The sequence below is a fragment of the Sus scrofa genome, chromosome 1, assembly GCF_000003025.6.
Source record: "Sus scrofa isolate TJ Tabasco breed Duroc chromosome 1, Sscrofa11.1, whole genome shotgun sequence".
Lineage (NCBI taxonomy): Eukaryota > Metazoa > Chordata > Mammalia > Artiodactyla > Suidae > Sus > Sus scrofa.
This window is the reverse complement of record NC_010443.5, coordinates 120213131-120240545: the sequence shown is the minus strand read 5'-3', so window position 1 is coordinate 120240545 and position 27415 is coordinate 120213131. Positions and strand designations below refer to the sequence as shown.

The 27415-nt window shown below is 36.5% G+C and overlaps 1 protein-coding gene across 7 annotated transcripts in view; it reads right to left on the bottom strand.

Annotated features, from left to right (window-relative positions):
• The window catches only part of DMXL2 (Dmx like 2), a 160355-nt gene that overhangs the window by 58058 nt on the left and 74882 nt on the right, over positions 1-27415 (bottom strand). For all 7 annotated transcript variants that reach the window (XM_021095420.1, XM_021095456.1, XM_021095423.1 and 4 more), the window contains 8 exons: positions 23446-23685; positions 22692-22963; positions 21363-22056; positions 20670-20791; positions 13487-13576; positions 10437-10554; positions 5566-5685; positions 1446-1673 (listed from right to left, as the gene is read on the bottom strand). In XM_021095420.1, coding sequence (XP_020951079.1) covers positions 1446-1673; positions 5566-5685; positions 10437-10554; positions 13487-13576; positions 20670-20791; positions 21363-22056; positions 22692-22963; positions 23446-23685 — 1884 coding nt within the window. The remainder of the gene's footprint in view (positions 1-1445; positions 1674-5565; positions 5686-10436; positions 10555-13486; positions 13577-20669; positions 20792-21362; positions 22057-22691; positions 22964-23445; positions 23686-27415) is intronic.

The following is a 27415-nucleotide window of genomic DNA, read 5'->3' as shown; positions in this document are numbered from 1 at the left end:
TTAGACCACTGAGCAGGGCCAGGGATTGAACCAGCAACCTCAAGGTTCCTAGTCAGATTCATTTCCACTGCACCATGACAGAACTCCTAGATCTCATCTTTTTTATCAGGTTTAATTTATGTTCTCCTAACACTGAAACAGAACCCTCGTATTTATTCCTGACTACCAAAGACTAATGCTGCCCATCCACTGTCAACTATAACATGAAGGGTAGCAGTGATTAAGACCAGGATCAGAAGGCCTGGGTTCAAGTTCCAGTCCATCAATACCTTCCTAACGGTGGAAAAGCCACTAACACATCTGAGCCTGTCCCATTTAAATAACAGGAATCACGTCACTGCTTCCCTTGGAGTGTTACTATCAAATTAAGACATTTCAAAGTGGAGTTCCCATCATGGCTCAGTTGTTAACAAACCCGACTAGGAACTATGAGGTTGTGGGTTCCATCCCTGACCTTGTTCAGTGGGTTAAGGATCCGGCATTGCTATGAGCTGTGGTGTAGGTCACAGATGCGGCTCAGACCCCACATTGCTGTGGCTCTGGCATAGGCCAGCGGCTACAGCACTGATAAGACCTCTAGCCTGGGAACCTCCATATGCCTCAGGTGCAGCCATAGAAAAGACAAAAAAAAAAAGACATTTAAAAGCATCTTATAAAGTCCCTGAGAATATATATTTTATCATTATTCCAATAAATTTATGAGTATATCCTAAACTTTCCAAATATTTTGAAAGATTCAAAAGCTGACCTAAATCTTCATCCACCACCAAAGCCCAGCCCAGAGTAAACTCTTACTGTGATCTTTCCAACTCTGATTCCAAATCTATGTGAGGGATAAGCAAAGAGCCTCATACTCAAAACCATTCACCAGTAACTGGAATAGTCTTGAACTTCTAATTCTGGTCCCCCCAAAACACTATTCTATAAACACTTCAATTATAATTCCACAAGTGACAGATCATTTAAAATATAGCTGCTAGTTCTGTTCTTCAAACTGTTTTATCCACCTTGCTAAAGTCAGTATCTTTCCAGGCTAACCAAACTATAATCTGGTATCATATATTTTCCCTGAAAGTATCTGCCAACTCTTGTTCAAACATACTAATAGCATAATGTGGGTGAAAACCTTAATTCAAAAAAAGAAAAGCTTGAATAATTCAAAAATGAACATATTTGTTCTTTGAAATTTTACTATCATAGTATTCCCACTTATAAGAAATCATAGTGCAGGCAAGAAACCCTGCATTAAAACAGTTACAGCATTTTTTTTGTCAAGTGGATTACACTTATCACAGGAAATTATTTCTAAGAAAGACATATTTCTAAACAAATGTGTCATTACTAGAAAATAAATCTTTATTTCACTATCAATCAAGCACATATTTCAGAAGAGTTCATTCAATTTTATCCATAGAAACAACTGTCCAGACTTACAGATACCTTACCTGCTGAAGGTGTTGCTCTTATTACTTCAACTCCGACTGGGAGATCAAGAGGTTGGCTATATACCAGTCTAGAACTCAGAATCAGTTTACTAGCAGTTTGAAGGTTGGCAATTGAGGAAGAATGTGGCATTGGGCTCACACTGGGAGAGGTTTCTGGAGAAGAGTCTACAGTCTTCTGTCCAGGGACTGAAAGCAGACTCTCTGAAGAAACACCTTCTGAAGCTTTAGCTTTGAAAAGAAATTATGAAATACATTTCTATCATCAGTATACATATATTAGCTAGAACAATATTTTGTTACAATTTAACAAATATGGTTTCTTCAAAGTACTCTGGAAACAAGGTTAATGTTCAATCTTTTGCTGAGTTACCTTGATAGACACTTTTTTTTAATACCCTTTCTTAGAATCACCAACTCTATCACAGGGATATTGCCAGTAAAGAATCGCAACATGTAATAGCTAGGAAAAAAACTTAAGTTATCTAGTCTAGTGTATTCAACTTTTAAAACACATCAAACTTGAAACACATCAAAGCTTGAGGAACTTTTAACATGAAGATTCTCATGCCTAACCATAGAAACACTGATTTGGTTGCTTTGGGATAGATCCCAGAAATCTGCATTAATAAGCAGCCAGGTATTTATGAAATAGATGGGCCATAAATCAAACATTAAGAAATAACAAGGTACTTCCTTACTCAATAGATGAAGAAATTTAAATTTGGAGAGCTTAGTGATTTTCTTAAGATCAAATAATTAGCTAGTGGCAAAGAAAACACTACAGCAACAGCCTATTACATATCAAGTGCTGAAACAGGATAATAAATAAGATTTCAAGAACATATACAAAAAATTAAATTTCCAAACAAATTTAACACAGTATCAGGTAAATAGCCTTGTAAGGTATATTGTCCCTGACCTTCATCCAAAGAGTTTCCACCTTCACACTAGGGTGGAGTATAAATTTCTGAGCAGATTTAGTTATCTGTGCTTCTGTTACATGTGAGGGACACTTCACATTACAATTTTATATTTCTATGTCCATCTTCCCCAATTAGATTATAAATTCATCAAAATCAAGGGCGATGTCTTATTGCTTTGTATATCCTATTGCATACCAGAATACAGAGAGGTAATTATCAACCCCCTTTTAATTCTGGTGGATGTTATGTCGATCTGTTTCATAACAGCAGACCACTCAATAAGAAATACGAAAACGGAGTTCCCGTCGTAGCGCAGTGGTTAACGAATCCGACTAGGAACCATGAGGTTGCGGGTTCGGTCCCTGCCCTTGCTCAGTGGGTTAACGATCCGGCGTTGCCGTGAGCTGTGGTGTAGGTTGCAGACGCGGCTCTGATCCCGCGTTGCTGTGGCTCTGGCGTAGGCCGGTGGCTACAGCTCCGATTCAACCCCTAGCCTGGGAACCTCCATATGCCTCGGGAGCGGCCCAAGAAATAGCAACAACAACAACAAAAAAGACAAAAAAAAAAAAAAAAAAGAAATACGAAAACATTTTTTGTAAAATAGAATAAGACTACATACAACCTTGAATCAGTAGTCAAAAGACAGAAATACTATTCCTGACTCCAAATTAACTAAATATGTCTCCTTAAGCAAGGTACTTCACCAACTCTGGCTACTTGCCCATCAGAAAAATAAGGCTGAATTACATCTTTTTCTGTATACCAAGAAATTTTCTAATGTATATATCTCATACAAAGAAAGAAAATAAGAGCAGGGAATAATGCAAAGGGTTTGGAGCCAAAAGACCTTATTTTGAAACTTAGTCTGTGATAAACTAAATGTGGCATTTGGTCAAGTTTCTTTTCTTTTGTCTTTTCACCTTTTCTAGGGCTGCTCCCAAGGCATATGGAGGTTCCCAGGGTTGGGGTCTAATAGGAGCTGTAGCCACCAGCCTACACCACAGCCACAGCAACTCGGGATCCAAGCCACATCTGGGACCTACACCACAGCTCATGGCAACACTAGATCCTTAACCCACTGAGTAAGGCCAGGGATCAAACCTGCAACCTCATGGTTCCTGGTCGGATTCGTTAAACACTGAGCCACGACAGGAACTCCTGGTCAAGTTTCTTAACATTATTCCATTAATAAACTGAGAATAATATATATCTCACAGGTATAAAGTTCTTGTGTCAGTGCTTGGTACCTAGAAGGTACTCCAAATGTTCCTTCTCCACCCAAATGTAATTCTATCACTTCACCCTTTCCAGGATTTTCAACAGGCCACTAAATTCAAGTAACAGGTTTAACGGCAATGTATACCATGTTAAACCTACTGCAGAGGTTAGAATCAAAAGACAGATGCTTTCTGTCAAAGCTGAAGATAGCATATCTTACTATAATCTTACTGTTTGTGACCTTTCACTGCTGTCACAAACAGAGTAAGCAAAATACTGCATTCTCTGGAAAATGAGAGAATTACCTTCCTTGAGGGTGTTACACTAAGCGAAATAAGTCTGATGAAGAAAGACAAATACTCTATGGTTTCAAAACTCATATGTGGAATATTTTTTAAAGTAATTAAAAAAAAAAAACCAAAACAAAATGACAAATACACTGATACAGAGAACAGACTGTGGGGTTAAGAGAGGGGAAAGGGGGTGGGGGAGGGTGAAAAGGGTAAAGGGGGTCAACTCTAGGATGACAGATGGAAACTAGACTTTTGGTAATAAGGATACTATAGAGTATTCCAGAAGCCAAATTAGAATGTTGTACACATGAAACATATACAATGTTATAAAACAATGTTACCTTAAAGAAATAAAAATAAAATTATCTTCCTGAAAAGCTGGTTTTAGATCCCTCTACTCTCCCATTTCTGTGAAACAACGTGTAACACCAAGAATTAATTCCAAAGGCTTTCAAACAATTTTTTGGATTCCTTCTACCACAAGAAGATTAGGCTTAACTAGGTACAGGCAACTGTTCCATAGAATCATTTGGCTTTTCTAATGCAAGTTCACAGCCCAGTGAGAACTGCTCTTTTACACAGTTATGTGATAATATGGATTAAAAAGGGAACAAAAAACATATATTATTACTTTCCTATATTAAATGTTGAATGTGTATAAAATCATTCAAATTATATAATCACCAGAAATAATAAAATATTTCCAAAACTCAAATATTTTGGGTTAACCAGTTTAGATTCACTTTGATATGGTTATCAACACAGTTCTTCAATTAAACAGTTATCTTTCAGAAGTAAAGTTTGTTTTAAAAAGAAAGATTCACAATTTCTGTACTTCATACTACAGATCTTTTAATTGCTAAGACATTGAAATTAATGTATATAGCAAAAGCATAGATGAAATAACTTTTAAAATCGCTGCTGCATTCCCTAATATTCTACAAAAACTATTCCTCTTATAAACTTCAGATACTCAATCACATTTTTCTAAACAGTAAGTCTCTTTCTCTTAGTGCTGCTAGAGCTAATGTACATTGTATCAGATGGCAGTGTATATTAACCAACAAAAAAGTATTAACTCTATGGGCCAAAGTGACTTACAGAGACAAAGTATCTAGAACAGTCATAATAGGCATTTAATAAATATTAATTTAAAAAATAAATCAAACTTTTATTTCAATATGTCTAATGTATTAATTGACTGGTTTTATTTATTTTACTTATTTACTTATTTATTTATTTATTTTTGCTTTTTAGGGCCATGCCTGCAGCATATGGAGGTTCCCAGATTAGGGATCGAATCTGAGCTACAGCTGCTGGCCTACACCACAGCAATGTGGGATCCAAGCCGCATCTGCAGCTTACACCACAGCTCATAGCACTGCTGAATCCCTGACCCACTGAGCAAGGCGAGAGATTGTAGCCACATCCTCACCAATACTAGTCAGATTCATTTCTGCTGTGCCACAAGGGGAACTCTGATTGGTTTGTTTTTAGATAAATCTATTTCATTAATGACTTATGACACTGTAATTAAAAGTTTGATGTACACATACTTCAATTCAGCAACTCAACTCAGTTCACTATATCTTTATTTTAAAGAATTAACTAACCTAAAGCATACCCAGGAAAAAAATGAATGTATTTTACATCATCTCTGCATAAAACTGTAATATAATTACTTACCCAAACATGCCTGTACAGATTTAAGATGAAGGTGCCACATATGGAGAATAGAGCAATTATTGCTGTCCTTTTCAATTACTACCAGAAAGAATTTTTCTGAAAATGGTGGTGGACGATATCCTATTGTTAAAGGAAAAGAATACTTAAGTTAACATACTTCTATAGGATTTTATTTTATTTTTTATAATGATTTTTATTTTTTCCATTATAGCTGATTTACAGTGTTCTGTCAATATTCTGCTGCACAGCAAGGTGACCCAGTCACACATACATGTATACATTCCTTTTTCTCACCATAGGATTTTAAAAGAAAGAGTTTTTTTTTTTTTTTTTTTTAATTTTATTTTTTGGCCATGCCCACGATATGTGGAAGTTCCTGGGCAAAGGACTGAACCCGCGCCACAGTAGCAACCCAGGCTGCTGCAGAGACAATGCTGCATCCTTAACCCACTGTGCCACGAGGAACTCCAAAAATGACTTTAAAAAAATCTCTTAATAGAAATGTATAGAATGTATAGAAACTGGGAGGAAAAGGAAAGAATAGATGTTTAGAAGCAGTTTTATGTAATTTTGTGATAAAGGTGAGGTGGCTATCAAAGACTAATGGGGCTCGTTAAAACTACGAATCCTATAGAAGAACCTATCTTCAGAACAGAAACAGACTCACAGACGTGGAGAGCAGACTTGTGGTTATCGAAATGAGGGAGTGGGATGGACTGGGGCTTGGGGTTAATAGATGCAAACTATTACATGTAGAATTGATAGGCAATGAGGTCCTGCTGTATAGCACAGGTAACTATATCCAATCACTGTGATAGAACATAATGGAAGATAATATGAAAAAAAAAAGTATATATATGTACGACTGGGTCACTTTGCTAAATGCAAAAACTGACAGAACATTGTAAACCAACTATACTGTGATAAAATAAAATAAAAAACAAATAAATCAGAGTTCCCGAGGTGGCTCAGTGGTTAACAAATCCAACTAGGAACCACAAGGTTGCAGGTTCGATCCCTGGCCTCGCTCAGTGAGTTAGGATCCAGCATTGCCATGAGCTGTGGTACAGGTCACGGTCGAGGCTCAGATCCCAAGCTGCTGTGGCTCTGGCGTAGGCCAGCAGCTACAGCTTTGATTAGCCCCCTAGCCTGGGAACATCCATATGCCTTGGGTGTGGCCCTAGAAAAAAGCACAAAGACATAAATCAATCAATCAATCAATCAATCAATCATGGCACAAAAAAATCATGTGGAGATTTTTTTTAAAAGTACAAATCCACCATGAAGGGACACCTATTGGTCACAGATGGGATCATTTGAGCTTCAAAGAATAAAAATGAATTTACCAAAAACACACTGACTATATGAAAAACCATGAGTTCATAAAAATGCCAAAAGACAGAGGGCACATGAGTAAAAAAAGTAAAAGACAGACAAGAAGGAACAGAAAAAAAGAAAGGAAAGGAGAAGGGAGAGAGGAAGAGAGAAAAGAAGAGAAAGAGAGAGAGAAAAGCGCAGGCAAGAGAAGCAGAGAGAGCACAGCCACACAGGTCAGCCTCACTGGATACCCCTCGTAGTTCCTGGGGCACTAACTCCTTAATTGCAAAACTGGCAATCAAATGGGAAGAATGAAATTAACATGTATCCTGCTTTTCTATATGAAAATAGTATCTTTTACAAAAACTAAAAGTCATGGGTGGAGGGCCAGTGGTGATGGTGCAGAAGAGACTTTACAGAAATTTTTTTTTTTTACATTTTTTAGTGAAAAGACATTGTTTGTGAACACAATTTTCCCCATAGACAACTGCATTTTTCATATATGAACAATGAGGTCAACACAGGACAACAAAAACTTTCTTCAAAAGTGAAAAACTGGGAGTTCCCATCGTGGCCCAGTGGTTAATGAATCCGACTAGGAACCATGAGGTTGCAGGTTCAATCCCTGGCCTTGCTCAGTGGGTTAAGGATCCGGCATTGCTGTGGCTGTGGTGTAGGCCAGTGGCTACAGCTCTAATTCAATCCCTAGCCTGGGAACCTCCACATGCCACAGGTGTGGCCCTAAAAAAAGGACAAAAAAAACTAATAAATAAATGAGGACTGATGAAATTAGATAATAATGATCCTTAATGAAATAACTGATTAAAAAGCAACAATATCAATGAAAGAAATCATGAGATAACAGGTTGCTGGCAAATTTTACATTGACACCACTACCCAAATCTTCTCAATCTTGGCATCACTAAAAACACGACATCCGAGCATGTCCTTCTACGATGGACACACCATCACCTAGGAAGTTGAACCTGGATCTAATCAAGTCTGCAGGCCTAACATGGACTTCACAAGAAAACTTTTAAACAACATCACAAGCTGGTCAGAGAAATGCCTATAAAATAACTTCCTCTAAGACAAGTGGCATAAGTGGGATTATTTTAGCTTAAAAGACTCTTAAAAAAATGAAATAAAATGTGTGGACTCTATTTGGATATGGATCCAAACAAATGAAGAACAAATAGGTGTTCCCATTGTGGCTCAGCAGTAATGAATCCGACTAGTATCCATGAGAATGCAGGTTTGTTCCCTGGTCTCACTCAGTGGGTTAAGGATCTGGCATTGCTATGAGCTGTGATGTATGTAGGTCGCAGATGCAGCTCGAATCTGTCATTGGGGTGGTTGTGGTGTAGGCTGGCAGCTATGGCTCTGATTTAACCCTCTAGCCTGGGAACTTGCATATGCTGCAAGCATAGCCCTAAAAAACAAACCAAACAAAGAAAAAGAGCAAATAACTCTGACCTTTTTTGAGACAACAAATGGAGTAAATATGGAACAGTTATTACACAATTCTGAAGAATTTTGTTATTTTGTTAAAGTGATTAATACCACCTGTATAACAAAAATCACACGGAAGTAATCAGGAACAAAACAACACAATGGCTAGGTTTGCTTTAAAATATTTCGGGAGAAAAGGAAAAGAAAAGAAAATAAGGTAGATAAACAAGTGTGACAAAATCTTAAAACCATCAATCTAAATCACAGGCATAGGTTGCACTCTGTCTATAATTGGCATTTTTCTTAATCAAAAAGTAATTAATTTTTAATTAAAACTTAGAAAGTACAAAATACAAGAGGGTCAGGGAAGAGGAGAAACACACATAGCAAGTCCTTTAAGAAAACATCTATAAAATCAAGAATAATATCAGCAAAACTGTGCGCAAAAACTAAAAGAAAACCAAGAAAAGCACTGGGAAATCTTGTGGCCTGATTTCACAGTGAAATAAGGAACTATCAAAAGAGGGAAATAAAAAAGTATTTTTAAATATAGGTCTTTCAATTAAAAATTTTACTTAAAAAATACCAACTTTATATAAGCATTGTTTTCTAATACATTGGAATGTTAAAAATAGCATGATAAATGGTAACTAGGTTTGCAGGAATGCACATAAAAAAGTTTAACCCAAATAAAGATGAAATACTAGAGAAAATCATATTTTAAATCTATAAAAGTACTATATGCTACAGTGATAGTGAAATAAAACTATCAAGTTTCATTTTGGCATAGAACATGAAAGTTTTATAATTACAAAGTTATAACTTTAAAAAAGAACATTTTAAGGTAAATAATGAAGTTTAAACTAAACACCCTATGGTTTGTTCTTTAAAGGTGTTATAGAGAACTATTTTCTTTAACAAGAAGAAAAAAGATTTTCCTGGTGGCTCAGTGGGTTAAGGAGCTGGCATTGTCACTGCTGTGACTCTGGCTGCTGCTGTGGCACTGGTTTGATCCCTTGCCTGGGAACATCTTTATGCTGTGGGGATGCTGCCCCTGCCCAGAAAAAAAAAAGAGGAAGAAAGAAATACTCCCCTTTAGAAAGGAAAGCTATGAGACAGTACTTTTAATTTACAGTATATCTGAGGTTCCCAGTGTATCATACAACATAACATCTTACATCATATATTTATCAATAATCTTTATCAATTTGTTGGGAATTTTTTTAACTTATATTAAAATTAATTGGGTTAAGATACCATAGGGATACTTATTAAAATGAAGTAACTTATAGAGTTTATCAACTAACATTAATTTTTTATTTATTATTATTATTTTTTGTCTTTTTGTGTTTTCACAGCATATGGAGGTTCCCAGGCTAGGGGTCTAATCAGAGCTATAGCTGCCCGTCCTACCCTAGAGCCACAACAATGCAGGATCCGAGCCGCATCTGCAACCTACACCACAGCTTATGGCAACGCCAGATCTTTAACCCACTAAGCAAGGCCAGGGATTGAATCTGCAACCTCATGGTTCCTAGTCAGATTCGTTAACCACTGAGCCATGACAGGAACTCCTAACGTTAATTTTTTAAACAATTAAACTAGGTTTCATAAATAATACTGCTTAGTAAAATCTATGTCAATAGAGAATCTGTCTTTCAAAATATAATTTTTTTTTTCCGTCTTTTGAGGGCCACACCTGCAGCATATGGAGGTTTCCAGGCTAGGGGTCTGATTGGAGCTGTTGCTGCCAACCTACGCCACAGCCACAGTAATGCCAGATCCAAGCCGCCTCTGCAACCTACACCAAAGCTCACTGCAACACTGGATCCTTAACCCACTGAGAGACACCAGGGTTCGAACCTGCAATCTCATGGTTCCCAGTAAGATTCATTTCCATTGCACTACAACGGTAACTCCTCAAAATATAATTTTTATGCTCAAGTGTTATTTACTAACAAAAAGCAATTCTGAGAGAAATAACTAGTGTTTTGCCAAAAATCATGAAAGTGATGACTTCTGATATAAAGATCCACACTCATGAAAGTCTGGAGTATTTTTAAGATAAAGGTATCAAATTCAAGACTAGCTTCTATAATTACCTTGCGATGGCTGAAAAAATATTTCTGTCTCCTTTTTGTCTGTATCTTCCTTATGTGGTTTATATCCTATAATGAAGTCTTCTTGAAACACATGCAGCAACTGTGTATTTGAGCCACACTACAAACATGAAAAAAGTAAAGTTTTATGTTTGAAATTCCACATATTCCACCCACTATCTCCCCAAGAACCCTAATGCAAAATAAATAAATCTCTAACAATTTCTATTTTTTATAGAATGACTAATTACTGGAAAAAGCAACAAAAAAAGTCATTAGAAATATTACAGTCAATAGCAGAATTGTGAACCGCTAATAAAAACAAATCAACAGGTTTGCATCTCCAAAAAAAAAAAAACTACAAAAACAAAACAAAAAGTTAGGCAGAGTTCTCTTGTGCCTCAGCAGGCTAAGGATCTGGTATTGTCACTGCAGTAGCTTAGACTACTGCTGTGGCCTGTATGGGTTTGATCCCTGGGCCACGGGAATCTTCAACATGCCACCAGTGTGTCCAAAAAAAAAGGAAGCAGTAAGGTGACCTATGCCACTTTAAGTTAAAAAAATCAGGTCTCAGAGTTCCCATTGTGGCTGTGTGGGTTAAGAACCCAACATGGTGGCCAAGAATATGCAGCTTCAATTCCTGGCCTCACTCAGTGGGTTAAGGATCTGGTATTGCTACAAGCTGAGCCATAGGTCGCAGATTCAGCTTGGATCCAGTGTTGCTGTGGCTGTGGCATAGGCCAACAGCTGCAGCTCTGATTCAATCCCCAGACTGGGAACTTCTGTATGCCACAGGTGCAGCCATAAAAGGGAAAAAAAAAAATCAGGTCTCATGATAGTCTAAAGAAGGCCATTCTGACTATATAAAGCAGACCACTATAGGCTTCTTTAGTTTTTCTAATTCCACTTGAGAAGCAAAAAAACAAAATGGAAACCAGAAAGATCCTCAAAGTACTTCTACTAAGTCTGTCTAATGGGAATTATGAAGGATCCTATAACAGCTGGTGGAAACAACACATCTCTGAGGAAATGATTTACATTTAAATAACCAGGACTTCTAAAATAGTGGATGAAACATCACAATCAGCTAATGCTACATGATCATGTTTCTGGACCATACAGAGAAGAAAAGTAAAGACAATGAAAAACAGGAATCCTAACATTAGAATCCTAATATTAGAATCACAAAAGTGACCTGAAATTTAAGGAAAGGCTAAATCCAAACAAAAGTTTATTATGGAAGAATGTCAAAACAATTAGAAGGCTTCCCCACAGATTTCAAGGAAGGGAAGCAGCTATGATGATCTTAGAGAATAAAGCAAATCAGCTTCTTTTATATAACAGAAGGAGATAAAAGGACTATGCCATTAGGGTGATCCGCAAAATTTTGATGAAAGTTGTAAGGTATTTTTATGTCTCCAAATAGAAACAAAAAGCCCCATCACATTTATAGCATAAAAGGTCACCTCCCTCAGGGAAGAACAATAAATGAAAGAAAAGGCAAGGGTGATGCCTTCATGAATATAGAAATCACAGAGCATGCTGGAAACAAATCTAGAATGAGCTTTAAAACATTGTAGTTTGTAAGCCTAAGCCATTTATCAGTGCTTGTAGTTTACCAGCCCTTGTGATAAAGATAGCCACAACTGGAAGGGGGAAAAAAATCTTCAGTAAGTATGAAGTAAAAAGCGAAAAGCTAGTGGGAGAAATCTGGAATGATACCCCAGGGCAGAGAGCAGGAAAGGGGCTACACTGGGGGGATGAATTTAACACCCAGTCCATTAAAAATTAGAACGTTTATGGGAATGAAGCTAGTACACTCTTCTCCCATACCTTTATAGAACAGAAAAAGGAAACCCCAGGTTAAGGCTTTCCTAGGAAGCATTAGTAATTGAGTCTGGCAACCACATTTCTGTTGCCAGGAGCTGATGTAATTTCTTTACATTAATGGAAATTATTACATTGTCACCAACAGAATGTGCAAGGAATCATGGAAAAATAATGATTTGCTTCTGTATTTGTTCTTAAATATGGCTGGCTCTTTCTTCATCTTCTTGTTTGAAAACAGTCGGGGAGTTCCCTTGTGGTGCAGCAGGTTAAGGATCCATAGTTTTCACTGCAGCAGCTCACGTTGCTGCTGTGGTACAGGTTTGATTCCTGATCCAGGAACTTCCACAGGTCATAGGCACAGCCAAAAAAAAGAAAAAAAAAAAAAAAAAAAAAAAAAGGCAAAAAGCAAAGAAAGGAAAAAAAAAAAAGTTGGTAATTTCCTCACCAAAATAAGTAACTTTCTTTCATATTTGCAATGAATATATTACTTTTCTCCTCTTCAGTCCAAAAACATGATCCTGAAGAAACAAGTATCCTGAAGGCTACAGGGGTTCACAAACTTGCTGTAGAGAGAAGAGTTCTCCGGCTTTACTAGGCAGGGACTAGAGAAGGACTACATACTTTGGTCCTACTTCTATCCTCATTTTAAGTGATCTCGTAACAATATCTAATACTCAGTCTAACAAGGCAACACTCTAAAGCTGAAAATAAGTAATATAAAAAAAAAGAAACCACTAACCAAGCCTCTATGCAGCTGTACTGTATTTACCTTCATGGTTTCCCTAACTGAAGCAAATGACCTTTACTCAGGAAATACAGCTGTAGATAAAATTCAACTAGAGATGAAGAATGTGTAAATCATTGTAGATTTTCACTAAAGGAATCAATAGAAGTTGGCTACATTTAGTATCAAACAAGAGAATTATTCTGAGAATGAAATGCAGGTGACTCTTGAAGAACAATACAAGTCTGAACTGCATGGGTCCACTTACATGGGCTCTTTTTCAATAGTAAATACTACAGTACTACACAATCTGCAGTTAGTTGAATCTATAGATGTAGAACTGAGGATTCGGAGGGCTGATTGTAAGTTATCTGTGGATTTTCTACGATGAGAAGGGTCAGTGCCCCACATTGTTCAAGGTTCAACTGTTTATTATAGGCATATAAAGCACTCTGGGATAAAGTATATTAATATCACCAATTCACAAGCATGTTTTTACTTGGTCGGTTATCGCATCGAGTTCAATAATGCAGCCAGGTCGAGCGGTAGACTGTTGGCTCACAATATTAAACACTTCCCCAATAAGTTTCTGTAAGTTAAAAAAAAAAAAAAGTTAATGATCAATAATATATGAATCTACTATCAGTATGACACAGCATCTCAGACATTAAAGGGGCTTCTAAATATTCACTGGTTGACAATGGCAATTCATACAAAGAAGCATTTCAACTTTCTATACTCATTCTCTTTTTTTAAATTAACCAAGCAGAAAAATACATTGTGTTTACATAGAAAGATACAACTTCAAGGCATCTAATTCTTTCAACTTGTCTTCATTTAGCAACCTTAAGGCTCCAAGACAATCTGGCTGAGGATCTGGCCCAATGCCTCAGTATACAATTTGCAATGCCATTTAAAAGTAAAACCCTGCTAGAACAAAGATAAGGGCAATGGCTGAGGAGAAGTAGGACTCCACCTCTTAGGACAAGGATGTGTAAACTGACAGGGGAAGACTAACTTTGGATCCCCAAAACCCAAACCTTTCCACTGAAAAAAGTAAGTCTTTCCTCTCCCTCCTTCCAAGCATTCTTTTCTTGCATGAAAACCTTTCAGTAACTCCACCTGAGGTAGTCACCTCACAAGGACTTGCCTCCTCTCCTCAGTATCACCTCCACTAACTGCCTTTAGGCCACTAAGAGGAGTAAGAGCCCAGCTTAGCCTCAGGGTTTAAATACAAGGTTGGCTATGGGAAAGTACCACTTGCATTGGAGCTGTAGGATCTTTCCAATTTCCATCAGCAGAATTCCAGAGAGCATGTAAAGGAGTAGATTCTAGGCTTATTAGACAAAAGAGCACAAAATACGTGCTTGGATAAAGCTAAGTTTATTGCGATGGGTACATGCACCTAAGATTCAGGATTTAAAACGTTAGCTCAGGAGTTCCTGTTGTGGCTCATTTGGTTAAGGTCCAGACATAATGTCCGTGAGGATGTGGGTTCAATCCCTGACCTGGTGTTGCCACAAGCTGCGGTGTAGATAACACATGCGGCTCGGATCTGGTGTGGCTGTGGCATACGTGACAGCTACAGCTCTGACTCAACCCCAAGCCCAGGAATTCCCATATGTTGAAGGTGTGATCATTAAAAAAAAAAAAAAAAAAAACCCTACAAGACAGCATCTCATACCCATCATGATGGCCACTATGAAAAAAATAGAAAATAAGTGGTAAAGACAATGCAGAGAATTTGGAACCCTTGTACACTGTTGATAGAGTGTAAAATGGTGCTGCCATTATGGGAAACAGTAAAAAAGTTCCTCAAAAAATTAAAAATACAAGTACCATATGACCCAGCAATCCCACCTACCAGTAAATATCCAAAAGAATTCAAAGCAGGATCTCAAAGAGATACTTTGCACACCTAGGTTCAGTACAGCATTATTCACAATAGTCAAGAGGTAGAAGCAACCCAAATGTCCACTGACTGATGAATGGATCAAACAACGGTGGAATATACATACAATGGAATACTATGCAGCCTTTAAAAAAGAGATCTGGTCACATGGTATAACATGGATGGACCTAAAAGACATCATGCTAAGTGAAATAAGCCAAACACAAAAGGACAAAAGCTATATGATTTCACTCATATAAAGTCTCTAAAGTAGTCAAAATCATAGAATCAGAAAGTTAGAAAGGTGGTTGCCAAGGGCTGGTGGGAAGGGGGGGGAAGGATTAATGTTTAGTGGATATAGAACTTCAATACTGAAAGATTTAGAAGTTCTCATACTGAATCCTCATAATGCACATTTTAAATACCTTACAATTTTATTCACCACTTATACTTTAATATAGCTGGCAAAACATGATTAAAAAGTTCTAGAAAAATGAGAATATATTTAATATTATGGAACTATACACTTAAACATAGTTAAAATGATAAATTTAATGGTATGTACTTTTCACCTCAAAAAAATAACAAAGAAAGCAGGGCAGAATCATAAATAAAAAAATAAAATTTTGGAGTTCCCGTCATGGTGCAGTGGTTAACAAATCCAACTAGGAACCAGGAGGTTGTGGGTTCAATCCCCGCCCTTGCTCAGTGGGTTAAGGACCCGGCGTTGCCCTGAGCTGTGGTGTGGGTCGCAGACGCGGCTCAGATCCCACGTTGCTGTGGCTCTGACGTAGGCCAATGGCTACAGCTCCAATTCGACCCCTAGCCTGGGAACCTCCATATGTGAGGGGCCCAAGAAAAGGCAAAAAGACAAAATAAATAAATTAATTAATAAATAAAATAAAATAAAATAAATTTTTTTCCACAACCTAGCTTCTACCTTCCCATCCTGTCTCAACTACCTCTAACAGCCACTTGCACTCAACGCTATGACCATAACAGAAGGAGCATGATAAACACTTCTTATGCTTCTGTGCATTTAATTGCTGCTCCCTCTACCTGGACTTGTTCTCCTTCACTTTCAATTCATACTCATTCAATAAGTCTCATTCCAGATGTCATCTCCACCAGAAAGTCTTCCCTAATCACAACCATCTCCACTAAGTGTTCCTTCCATGTATGGACACAGGTGAGATAGAGATGATCAATTACTCAACATGGAGTTCCCGTTGTGGCTCAGTGGTTGACAAATCTGACTAGGGACCATGAGGTTGTGGGTTCGATCCCTGCCCTTGCTCAGTGGGTTAAGGATCCGGCATTGCCATGAGCTGTGATGCAGGTCACAGATGCTGCTCGGATCTCATGTTGCTGTGGCTCTGGTGTAGGCCGGCGGCTACAGCTCTGATTGGACCCCTAGCCTGGGAACCTCCATATGCCACGAGAAGCAGCCCGATAAAAGGCAAAAAAAAGACAATTACTCAACAAAGCTGGCTAACCCAGCGAATCATTTTGAAAATGATACATACTTATCTTCAAAATTCAAAACAAAAATGTATATAAATTAACCTATATTTTGGTGTAGAGTCAAGGCCTTTGAGTATGGGTTTGCTATGAGTTAAGGTCTTTTTCGACTATCCCATCTCCATAAGGCCCTGGCGAGATTTTCTTCATTTCCTTAAGTTAAAGCAATGACTAAAAGTTACCTACAAAGTACTGAGTGCAGTTTTGTTTTGTTTTTACAATTTCCCCTTAAATCTTTTATAGTTGTCTCACCATACCTAATTAAACAGCAATTTTCTTTAGCAAAATGCTTCCAATTATTTTTATAAAAACACTTGTTTTTAAAATCAAATTTTCATTGATTTATATAATTAAATTACAGAAGTACAATAACATGTACAACTTAAAAAAACATATGAAGTTCCCATTTTAGCTCAGTGGTTAAGGATCCAATGTTGTCTCTGTGACAATGAGGTTCAATCCCTGGCCTCGCTCAGTGGGTTAAAGATTCAGCATTGCTGCAAGCTGCGGCTAAGTCACAGCTGTGGCTCTGGTCCAGTGTTGCTGTGGCTGTGCCATATCCTCAGCTGCAGCTCTGATTCGACCCCTACCCTGGGAACTTCCATATGGCACAGGTGCGGCTATAAGAAGAAAAAAAAAAACAAACAAATAAACATATTTGGAAACAAATGCAATTGGCTTTTGAGGGGCATTACAATATAGCATTTAAGGGCTTGGTCTCTGACCCAGGCTGCTGAGCAAAAATCCCAGCTCCACCACTACTAGCTAAAACTCCTACCTGAAGAAAACTAGTAATAAAAAAAAAAAAAAAAATCAAAAAGACCAAGCAAAAGGAAGAAAATAATATATATAAGGCAGATACTAACAAAAATTAAAACAAAAAATTCAATGAAACAAAGAACTGGTTCTTTGAAAACATCAACAAAATTAACAAATTTTTTTTTTTAGTTGGGGAAAAAAAAGGAAAAGACAGTAAAAACCACATGGACAGCATGTACCCTCATATAATGCGATGAGAAGGATACTTCACATCTGAGGCATTCTTTACCCAAACTCCTAACTCCAGTCTAACCATGAGAAAACACACAAACCCTAGTAAAGGGAAAATTCTACAAATATCTGACCAGTGCTACTCAAAAGGGTGAAGGTCCTGAGAAAAAGCTAAGGAAGATGAAGAAAACTTAGAAACTGTCCCAAATCAGAGAAAACTTAGAGGAGTCATGATGACTAAATAAAATGTGGTTTTATGGATGAGGTCCTGGAACTTTAGTGAGAAATTACATTAAGTTGGAGAAAAAATCATTTAAGTCTTAATAAAGTGTGGGGTTTAATCGTGTAACACCAACGACGGCTTTTTAGTTGTGACAAAGGTATTCTGGTAACAGAAGAAGTTAAGAATAGGGGAAACTGGCTGTGGGGTATATGGGAACTCTGTACTATTATCTCCAACTTGTCTGTAAATCTAAAATGATTCTAAATTTTTTAAATTTGTTAGTAAGTCACTGAATTGATTACTGTTTTCAGGGTACAAAGATAAAGATAAGCTCATTGACAAAGGCTGATGGTTTAATGCTAACAAAGAGTGGGAGAATAAAGAATTCCTAACTTCTACTTTGTTCTTCTATGTCAATAATTTAGCTTGCAAAAGTAGAAAGGACCAAAGATTTTCTACAGTGAATAAGTATTACTCTTTAACTTTAATAATAATAATAAAATAATAATGAAAATGGAAGGTTTAAAAAAAAAAAAAAAAAAAAGAGTACACTGGTAAGAGGGGAGCAGAAGGCCAAGATAAAAATTCTAAGAACATGTCTAACTGCTCTAAATGAATTTATATTTTCCTGAAAAATAATGCCCAAGTTATTGAAAAATTCTGAGTAGAATTTTCTCTGAAAAATAATGGAGACTGCCATAGCCAAAAGACTAAAACACTCAAATGTTCTAATTTTCCAAAAGGAAAATAAGACACTTTTATAGGCCAGAATAAAGGGCCTGATGTCTATTTAGTACAACCTTGTAGTCTTTTTTTTTTTTTTTTTTTTTTGTCTTTTTCCCATTTCTTGGGCCGCTCCTGCGGCATATGAAGGTTCCCAGGCTAGGGGTCTCATCGGAGCTGTAGCTGCCAGCCTACGCCAGAGCCACAACAACGCAGGATCTGAGCCATGTCTGCAACCTACACCACAGCTCACAGCAACGCCAGATCATTAACCCACTGAGCAAGGGCAGGGATTGAACCCGCAACCTCATGGTTCCTAGTCGGATTTGCTAACCACTGCGCAACAACGGGAACTCCAACCCTGTAGTCTTAAATAGACCTCAGGGTACACACACACAACCTACTATACATTAAAACAATCATCTCATATGAATTTGACTTCCTTTTTTGACTGCAGAAGATTTGATAGACAGGGTGTATTTTATTTTAGCAAAGTACATGACAAGCTGTCTCATGCAAATCCTTGGAATAAGCTGGAGAAATATTCCAGACAATAAAAAATGGAGAAATATTTCAAAAGTATACTGCTAGGTTCTTTCTTCAGTCCAATATTATTTAACATTTCTGTAACTGACTTAAATGAAGATGTACAACAACATTCATCAAAACAGGCTGATGATATGAGTCATAAAGCAGTAATACAAATAACAGATTCTGGATTCAAAAAGATACTGAAAGGATATTCTATGAGTTGAGCCTAGGAAGGTGAAATGCAATAGGGAAATAAGCCTACATTTGGGCCCCAAACTCAAATGCCCAAATGGAGAATGGCTTTCTAGGAAAAAAAAAAGACTTTGGGACGTTTAACTGAAAGTCAGCTCAAGATGAATTAATTAAATAAAAAGAATGTGGTATGACTGTCAAAACATAATAGTATCTACTGAAAGAGGCCATAACATTGCTATATTCCAGTGATCCTACAATGCGCAGAAAATTGCTCAGAAAGCTGAACAGGGCCAAATATAAAATAATTACATAAATTTATGGGCCAAGGAGCAGCAGGTTTGGGCTGAGGAACAGGATTTCGGGGTTACATGATTGATGTCTGAAGTGCTCTCACGTATAAGAAACACTAGACTTATTTCAAATGGATTGAGGGCTAACAAGCAGAATTTAAATTACAAATTGAATTTCAATATAATAGTAATGGTAATTCAAAGACAGAATGAGCTGCATTTGAAGTTGAGTTTCCCTCCTTTGAGGCGAAATGCCAAATTGGCAGGAATGTGGTAAGGAGAAACAAAGCATCAGATGGCTGGTTAATTCAGGTGACCTTTAAAACTTGCAGAATGTTTTAATTTTAAGATTTTCTACCACTTTTCTAGACTTTCTCTATGCCAATTCTGTGGCTCCAGTCCAATTATCACTGTTTTTGGAACAAGCCTTATTTATACATGTACTTTCCAGCATCCACACTTACAGGCCATTTTCTCTCTCAGCAAAGACTAAGATCTAGAAAGATCTAGAAAGATCTTATCCAACCATCAAAAATTAACTCAAATACCATCCTTAATAAAAAACCTCTATGTCTACCCTAATCTGCTCTCTCTCACCTCTGAATGATGAAATAGTGTTTGGCTCTTAATTACACACCACCTTCAGATACCTCTTCTTCTATCTTAAGCTATTATTTAAACTTCTATTAATAATTTCTCTCCTCAACTAAATTTAAATGTCTTTAAAGGCAGGCACACAATAGACATTCAAAAACAGCCTTTGATTTTCAATACTGGAAACATTTTTTTTAGAATAATTATTTTATATAAAGGCATGCTTTACAGGTAAATGGAAAAATTCACCCTTCAAATATGAATATTAACTAATATACATGACTTCTAGTTCAAATACAGAACCACCAGGATGAGATACTGCCACCCACTGATAACATATTCTAACCATAGGATTTTTTTAAATAGAGAAATCAAGCTCATAAAAGTTCAAATTTTCCAATCTAAACATACAGCTTGGTAAAGCTGCCTAAAAACCTTTCTCGAGCAAAGAAAGATTAACAGAACCAAACCAGAGAGTGAAAATTGTTAAGAAAAAAACTCATATTTATTTCTTCAAATGTAAAATGTATTGATGTGTGATATGTAGACTCTAATTTTGATTCATGTACCTCGGAACACGAATTAAGAAAAAACAAACTTGTTATACACAGCCTGTAACAGATGCTCACTCCCTAAATACCAACTAACAAATAAAAGTCCTAAACAAATTTAAAAAAATCCCTTATTAGCTTAGATATATTAATAAATATTAGGAAATACTTACTGAAGATTCGGGATCTGACAGTTCATCCAATAATTTCCTAGCATCTACCACAGCTTGGTAGAGCCTCAGATTTTTGCCATCGGAAGCAACAAAGCAAGCACTTGCAGAATTACAGTATGTGCCTGAGAAAGTAGATGCTTTGCATTATAATACATAGTTTATTTTTACTATTGGCTGAAGTATGAGAAAAAAACATTCACACTTTTCTTTTTAGGCATAACCATGGTCCAGAACCGTAACTAAACAGATACAACTAATACACATAAAATTATTAACAGAAAAACTGAATAGAAAATAGGTTATGATAAGCAATGAGATCCTGCTGTATAGCACTGGGAACTATATCTAGTCACTTAGGATGGAGCATGATGGAGGATAATGTGAGAAAAAGAATGTATATACGTATGTGTGACTGCGTCACTTTGCTGTACAATAGAAAACTGACAGAACACTAAACCAACTTAATGGAAAAATAAAAATCATTTAAAATTAAAAAATAAATAAAATCTAGAAAATAGGTTATGAGAGAGAAAGACTGAAAACGAACTTCTAGAAACTCTAAATATAAGTCTGATGCCTGCATTCTGAATACTTATTAAAAATAAACCTAATAATGATATATATGTAAATAATTTGTGTGTAAATAACAGTTTTAAAGCTTTTACTAATTTCACTATTAAAATGAACACTTACCAAGACAATAACTGGGAATAAGAGTTGGAAGCCAAGCAACATTAGAGAAGGCAGAAGTATGTAAAGAGTTAATTCGTGCCAACTCTGATACTCCTCCAGTGTATGACAAAGGTCCTATTGGGTCCACACGCCACAGAATAAGTTCACTGTAGATTGCATTTGGGTCATGAAATGTTCGCGTTGCTGCATTCCTAAGAGGTTGTTTCAAGGAACCTTTTAAGTGTCTTACCGGATCCATTAATCTTAATTTATTGTCTGAGTCCCACTGAAAATCTGATTCAGGAGTCAACAGAGCATTATGATGAGATGATGTCAATAATAACGGTAAAACTGAATGACAAGCCAGGTCATTAAGGTGAAATCGATGACCACAATATCTAAATTTGTGAGATACAGTTAGAACAGTAGTAAAGGCTGACTTATCAGCAAAAGTGACTGCCCACTGATTTAAAGAGCCATCTATGTGTTTAGAGACCATCATAACTGTGGGAGCCAAAATGTTCACATTTGTGCTGTGTGACCCAGAGAGTGGCCGTGATCCATGAGGACTGCCTCCAGCCATCACGTCCTGGTGTAACAGAGTGTGGTGAGACTCTTTCGTAGCATTTATACAGGCATACATCATGATATTTTTACTAAGAGAGCTTGCATCACCAGATGGAAACGCAACAGGAATCCGAGAAGAAAAAGAAACCTGAAAAACACAATTATATGATTCAGTGTAAGTAGTTTGCCTCCTCTCAACAAGTCTTCCAAAAATACTTCCATTTTCAAAATGTCACACCTCAGCTTCCTAGCAAAAAAATATCATTTTCAACCTCATTATAATCTAATCCTTTTCCTCTACTTATAGAACATCATATCTCTATTCATGGCCTATGAGAACACTGAAGAAATAAAGTTTCAGGTGCCTTGCCTGGACATCTAAATGACTACAAACACAAATTTAAACAAAGAGAGTTCAGAAAGATAACAGGTAAGAGATAGCTAGGTTTTATTAATAAAATTGGCAGAGGAGGGGTGACTCATCTTGCATCACCTTTTCAGGGTAGCTTCTTAAATTTATTCAAAATATTGTGATTTCCAGAATACACCTATATTCAAATATTCAGCATTGTATTTCAAAGCCAAATTCCTTTTACTTTGAATTAATCAAGTTTATAAAATGTGTGGTCATTGACCCCCTCTGGTAGCAAGTTATTCTCTTCTCAGGTGCTTATCAAAAACAAAAATCACTGAGTATTTCTGAAAACCTGCTAAATCTGATTAGCATTTGCATTATCTTGGCTTTTTAAGAAATGTAAAAATTGCTTCAGCAGTAAAATATACCTGGACTTGTCTAAATATTCCAGGATTATATTCATCCAAATACTTTACATGCCACACTAGGAAGGTACCATCTACTGGGTGTATGGTAAAAAGCATGTCAGGATTCTTATTCCATTCAGCTAGCAGCATCTCGATCTTCCGATCAAGCAGGACTGTAGGCAGTGGCATTGGTACACTAGGGCGTGAACAGGTTCTAGGACTTCCCTCTCTTTCTCCATCTTCGTGTTCTGATGATCCGGTACCTGCCTCGGATTCTCTATCCAGGGATAATTCTAAATCAGAAAATAAATTTATCAGTACATACTAACAACACCATAAAAATTCATTTGCATACTAAACTATCAATAAGTACCATACTATCTTTAGAAATCATAAATCCTTTTTCCAATTTATGCCCAGAAAAATAATACAAGGAAGGAAACTATTTTCTGGTCTGGACTGAAAATTACTTTATTTCCTAGTTCTAGATAAATCAAAAGTTCATTCATACTATTATCATTACCATTATTAGCAAAACCTGCCTCCCCCCCCCAAAAAAAAACATGTCTTCCAAAGAAATACACTACTCAACACAGTATGTTATAACAAAGAGAGAGTTACATTAGATGGTCAGTAAACACCTGTGGAATGAATGGAAAAGTGAAGAGGAAGGAGAGAAGGAAGGAAGGATTACACATCCAAAGTGATATCACAAAAAGCTGTTAGCCTGAAAAAAAGAAAAAGAAAAAGAAAAATCTGAACACAGAATACTAACCATGGTCTAGTTTCAAATGTAAACCCTTCTCTCTTTCTTCCTGTGCATGTTCCTCATATTCTCTATCTCCTTCATCACTTTCATGATCAACTGGCTTTTCAGAAAGTCTTCGTAATTGCTGCATAAATATTTCAGTAGATGATGTAAAATGAAATTCTTTGTTGTTTAACCAGTGAACTACAAAGCCCCCGTTTCCATCATCAATGTTAAATACAGTGCCAACCAAGACATTCGGAATATCTGTAGAATCAAAATAAAATAAAAATTCAGTATGAAATTGTTAACACCTTTAAAAGCATTACATGTGCTTATAAAGGCTAACTCCATTACACAGAAAATGTGCAAAACAAAATGTCAACATGACTCAAGCAGGATTTGAAAAATTTTAATTGAATTTAACGGTAAATGTAAATGTTAAGAACTAATGGCACAGACTTATATGGAATTAAATTACTAATTTAAAAACCAAACACCAAATGCACAAACCTTTACTGAATCCTGATTTGAGAATGAGGAAGGAAACAGAAAGATAAAACAGAAAAGTGGGAGTTCCCATCATGGCTCAGTGGTTAACGAATCTGACTAGGAACCATGAGATTTCAGGTTTGATCCCTGGCCTTGCTCAGTGGGTTAAGGATCTGGCGTTGCCATGAGCTGTGGTGTAGGTTGCAGACACGGCTCGGATCCTGCGTTGCTGTGGCTCTGGCGTAGGCCCGGCCGCTAAGTTCCGATTCGACCCCTAGCCTGGGAACCTCCATATGCCGCAGGAGTGGCCCAAGAAATGGCAAAAAGACCAAAACAAACAAACAAACAAACAAACAAAAACAAACAGAAAAGCAACTATAAAAGATATTTTTGAGAGAACTAAAATTCATATATGAACTGGATCTCAGAGATTAAGGAATTATTTTTAATTTTCTCAGGCATGATAATGTTATGATTATTTAAGAGAATTCCCTTATTCCTAGGAAATGCTTGTTAAAGGATATAAGGGTGATGTGCCATGATGTAGCTTTGAAAGATGAAGAAAAAATTTCACTCACAGACATACCCAGATACCCACATACACACATACATGTGTGTGTATATACAGAGAGAAAAAAGCAATAGCAATTGTTGAACCAAAGTGGACAAGTATTCACCCCTGCCATTCCTCCAACTTTTCTGAATGTTTTAAACTTTCCTAAAAAGTTGGGAAAAAATAATGCCAAGAAAGAACACAAGAAAGGCAAGCAGCAGATTTTCTCCACTTGATATAACTGAAATTCATGCTATAGATCAGTTCCTATAAAATGGTATAATTAAAAAAATCAATCTCCTTAATCACAAATAAAATTATAAATAATCCATTCAACAGAAAGGAAAAAAGACTATCTTCTGCAAGAAGACGTGAAAATCTAAACATCCAATGCATAGGACATTCTAGGAATGTTTCATTAAATAAATATCAATGTTAAATAAAGCTCTAAGTTGTTCTTTCTTTTCAATTCCTGGATGACCATCCTGGTTTTCTGACAAAAATGAAACAAATAATATACAATAGAATTTGTAAATTAACAATCTTATAAAACAATACATCCCCTATGTACTTACGTGATATTCTTGCTAAAAATGTTTAACCCAAATATTATCGTGGACAAATATTCAGACTGCGAGACATCCTAAAAGATAGCTGAGAAACTGAGATATAACTCTTTAGAGAATGACTTTTTACTGACAAGTGAGAGACAGAGGGACCATTTTAGATTAGTGGAATTTAAAGAGAAATAACAAACATAGTTTTAAAAGAATCTATATTTTAATATGCACTATATTAGATGATATTATTTTATCCATGTTCCTTGCATGTGATAACAGCATTGCGGTTATGGAGGCAAATTCTCTTTTTATTAAAATGCACATTTTTAAATACTTAGGAATGTTGTAATATTTAGAGAATGAAAGAAAATGTCCATGACAATTTTACTTTCAAATGACTCAACCAAAAATAAGGAAGAAAGGAGGAAAGGTGTGTGTGTGTGTGTGTGTGTGTGTGTGTGTGTGTGTGTAGACAGAAGAGGGAGAATAAAAGCAAACGTGTCAAAAAATTAACAACTGACTTTGGCTAAAGGCTATGTGGGTATTCACTGTACTATGCTTTCAGCTTTACTGTAGGGTTCAAAAGTTTTCCTGAAAAAAAGGTGGACAAGGAGAGTCCTACAATACAATATTAATTGCATTTAGCAATCAATTTGGTCAACCTAAATGTCATATTTACATACAGTACCTACAAACGCATGATGTTCAATATCTGTAGAAAATAGTATGTAGATAAGTTAGGATGAAGATGGTTAAAACTGGTTATGGTGAAGGTTAATAAAGATGCTGGAATATGAGACCCATTGGGTACAAGAACACATTCAGAACTTAGACTCAAATGATGTGAAAGAACGCCTATCCATAGGAAATAATCCTGTTGTCCTACTCCAACTGACTAGGCTCATATATACTGTTAAAAAGCCAAGCTTTCTAACAGGTACTGAATTTACCATCACTAAATGCATTTTGTTTGAAGTCAGATCTTCATATTAGTCAATAATTCAAGATAAAGATTCTTTTGCAAAGGTTAAAATTTATAAAAACCAGGAGTTTCTACTATGGCACCGTGGGTTAAGAATCCAAATGCAGCAGCTCAAGTCACTGTAGGGGCACAGATTTGATCCCCAGCCCAGAACAGTGGGTTAAAGTATCCAGTGTTGCCACAACTGTGGCATAGGTTGCAGCTGTGGCTCCAATTCAGTTCCTGGCTTGGGAACAGCACCACCATGGGTGCAGCCATTAAAAAAAATTTTTATAAAAATCTAAAACCACTACCATTTTGAAAACACAAGTATTATTATAAAGACAATCTTAGAATACAATTAAGATGTTAGGTCAGAAAGGATAATACATTCAAATAATACTTAATCGGCTAGAACAGCACTATTCAAAAGAAATATAATGTAAACCACAAATGCAAGGCCAGCATATTATTTCTGCTCTAGTAGCTATATTATAAAAGGTAAAAAGAAATAGGTAAACTTAATTTTAATATCTTATTTGACCCAGTATATGAAAAATATTATCATTTTAACATGTACCCAAATTTAAATAAAATTATTAAGAAGGGCTCTTACAGGAGTTCCCATTGTGGCGCAGTAGTTAACGAATCCGACTAGGAACCATGAGGTTGAGGGTTTGGTCCCTGGCCTTGCTCAGTGGGTTAAGGATCCGGCATTGCCATGAGTTGTGGTGTAGGTCGCAGATGCGGCTTGGATCCCACATTGCTGTGGCTCTGGCATAGGCTGGTGGCTACAGCTCCGATTGGACCCCTAGCCTGGGAACCTCCATATGCTGCAGGAGTGGCCCAAGAAATGGCAAAAAGACCAAAAAAAAAAAAAAAAAAAAAAAAAAAAAGAAGGGCTCTTACATTATTTTATTGTTCTAAAGTCTCAGAAATCCAGTATGTATTTTACAGTGTATCTTGATTTGGATTAGCCACATTTCAAGTGCTCAAACAACTACATGTGGCTACTGGTGACATACTAGACAATACATTATCTAGAGCCATTGCTACAACAGGGGGAATCGTCTTAAGATCACTCTCTTGGAACTATACTTATAAACAGCATCATTATATAAACAAACATTTAAAAATAAAACTCTCTGCACCCTGAAGCAAGAGATTTCCATTTCAAAACATGACTACAACATTATATAAATAGTTTTACCAGCAATGTATTATGAAATTCATAGGCCTTCTCATATGCTTTTCCATGCAGAAAGGAAACAATAACCTTAAAAAGAAACTTTTAAATATGCTTTTGCCAACAATGAACCTGAACCTGCCTCAAAATATTTCTCAATCACATGGGAAGAAAAGAGCAAAAAAAAAAAAAAAAAAAATCAAGGTTAGAAGAAAAACTATCTTTCCCGAAGTATAGGACAAGAA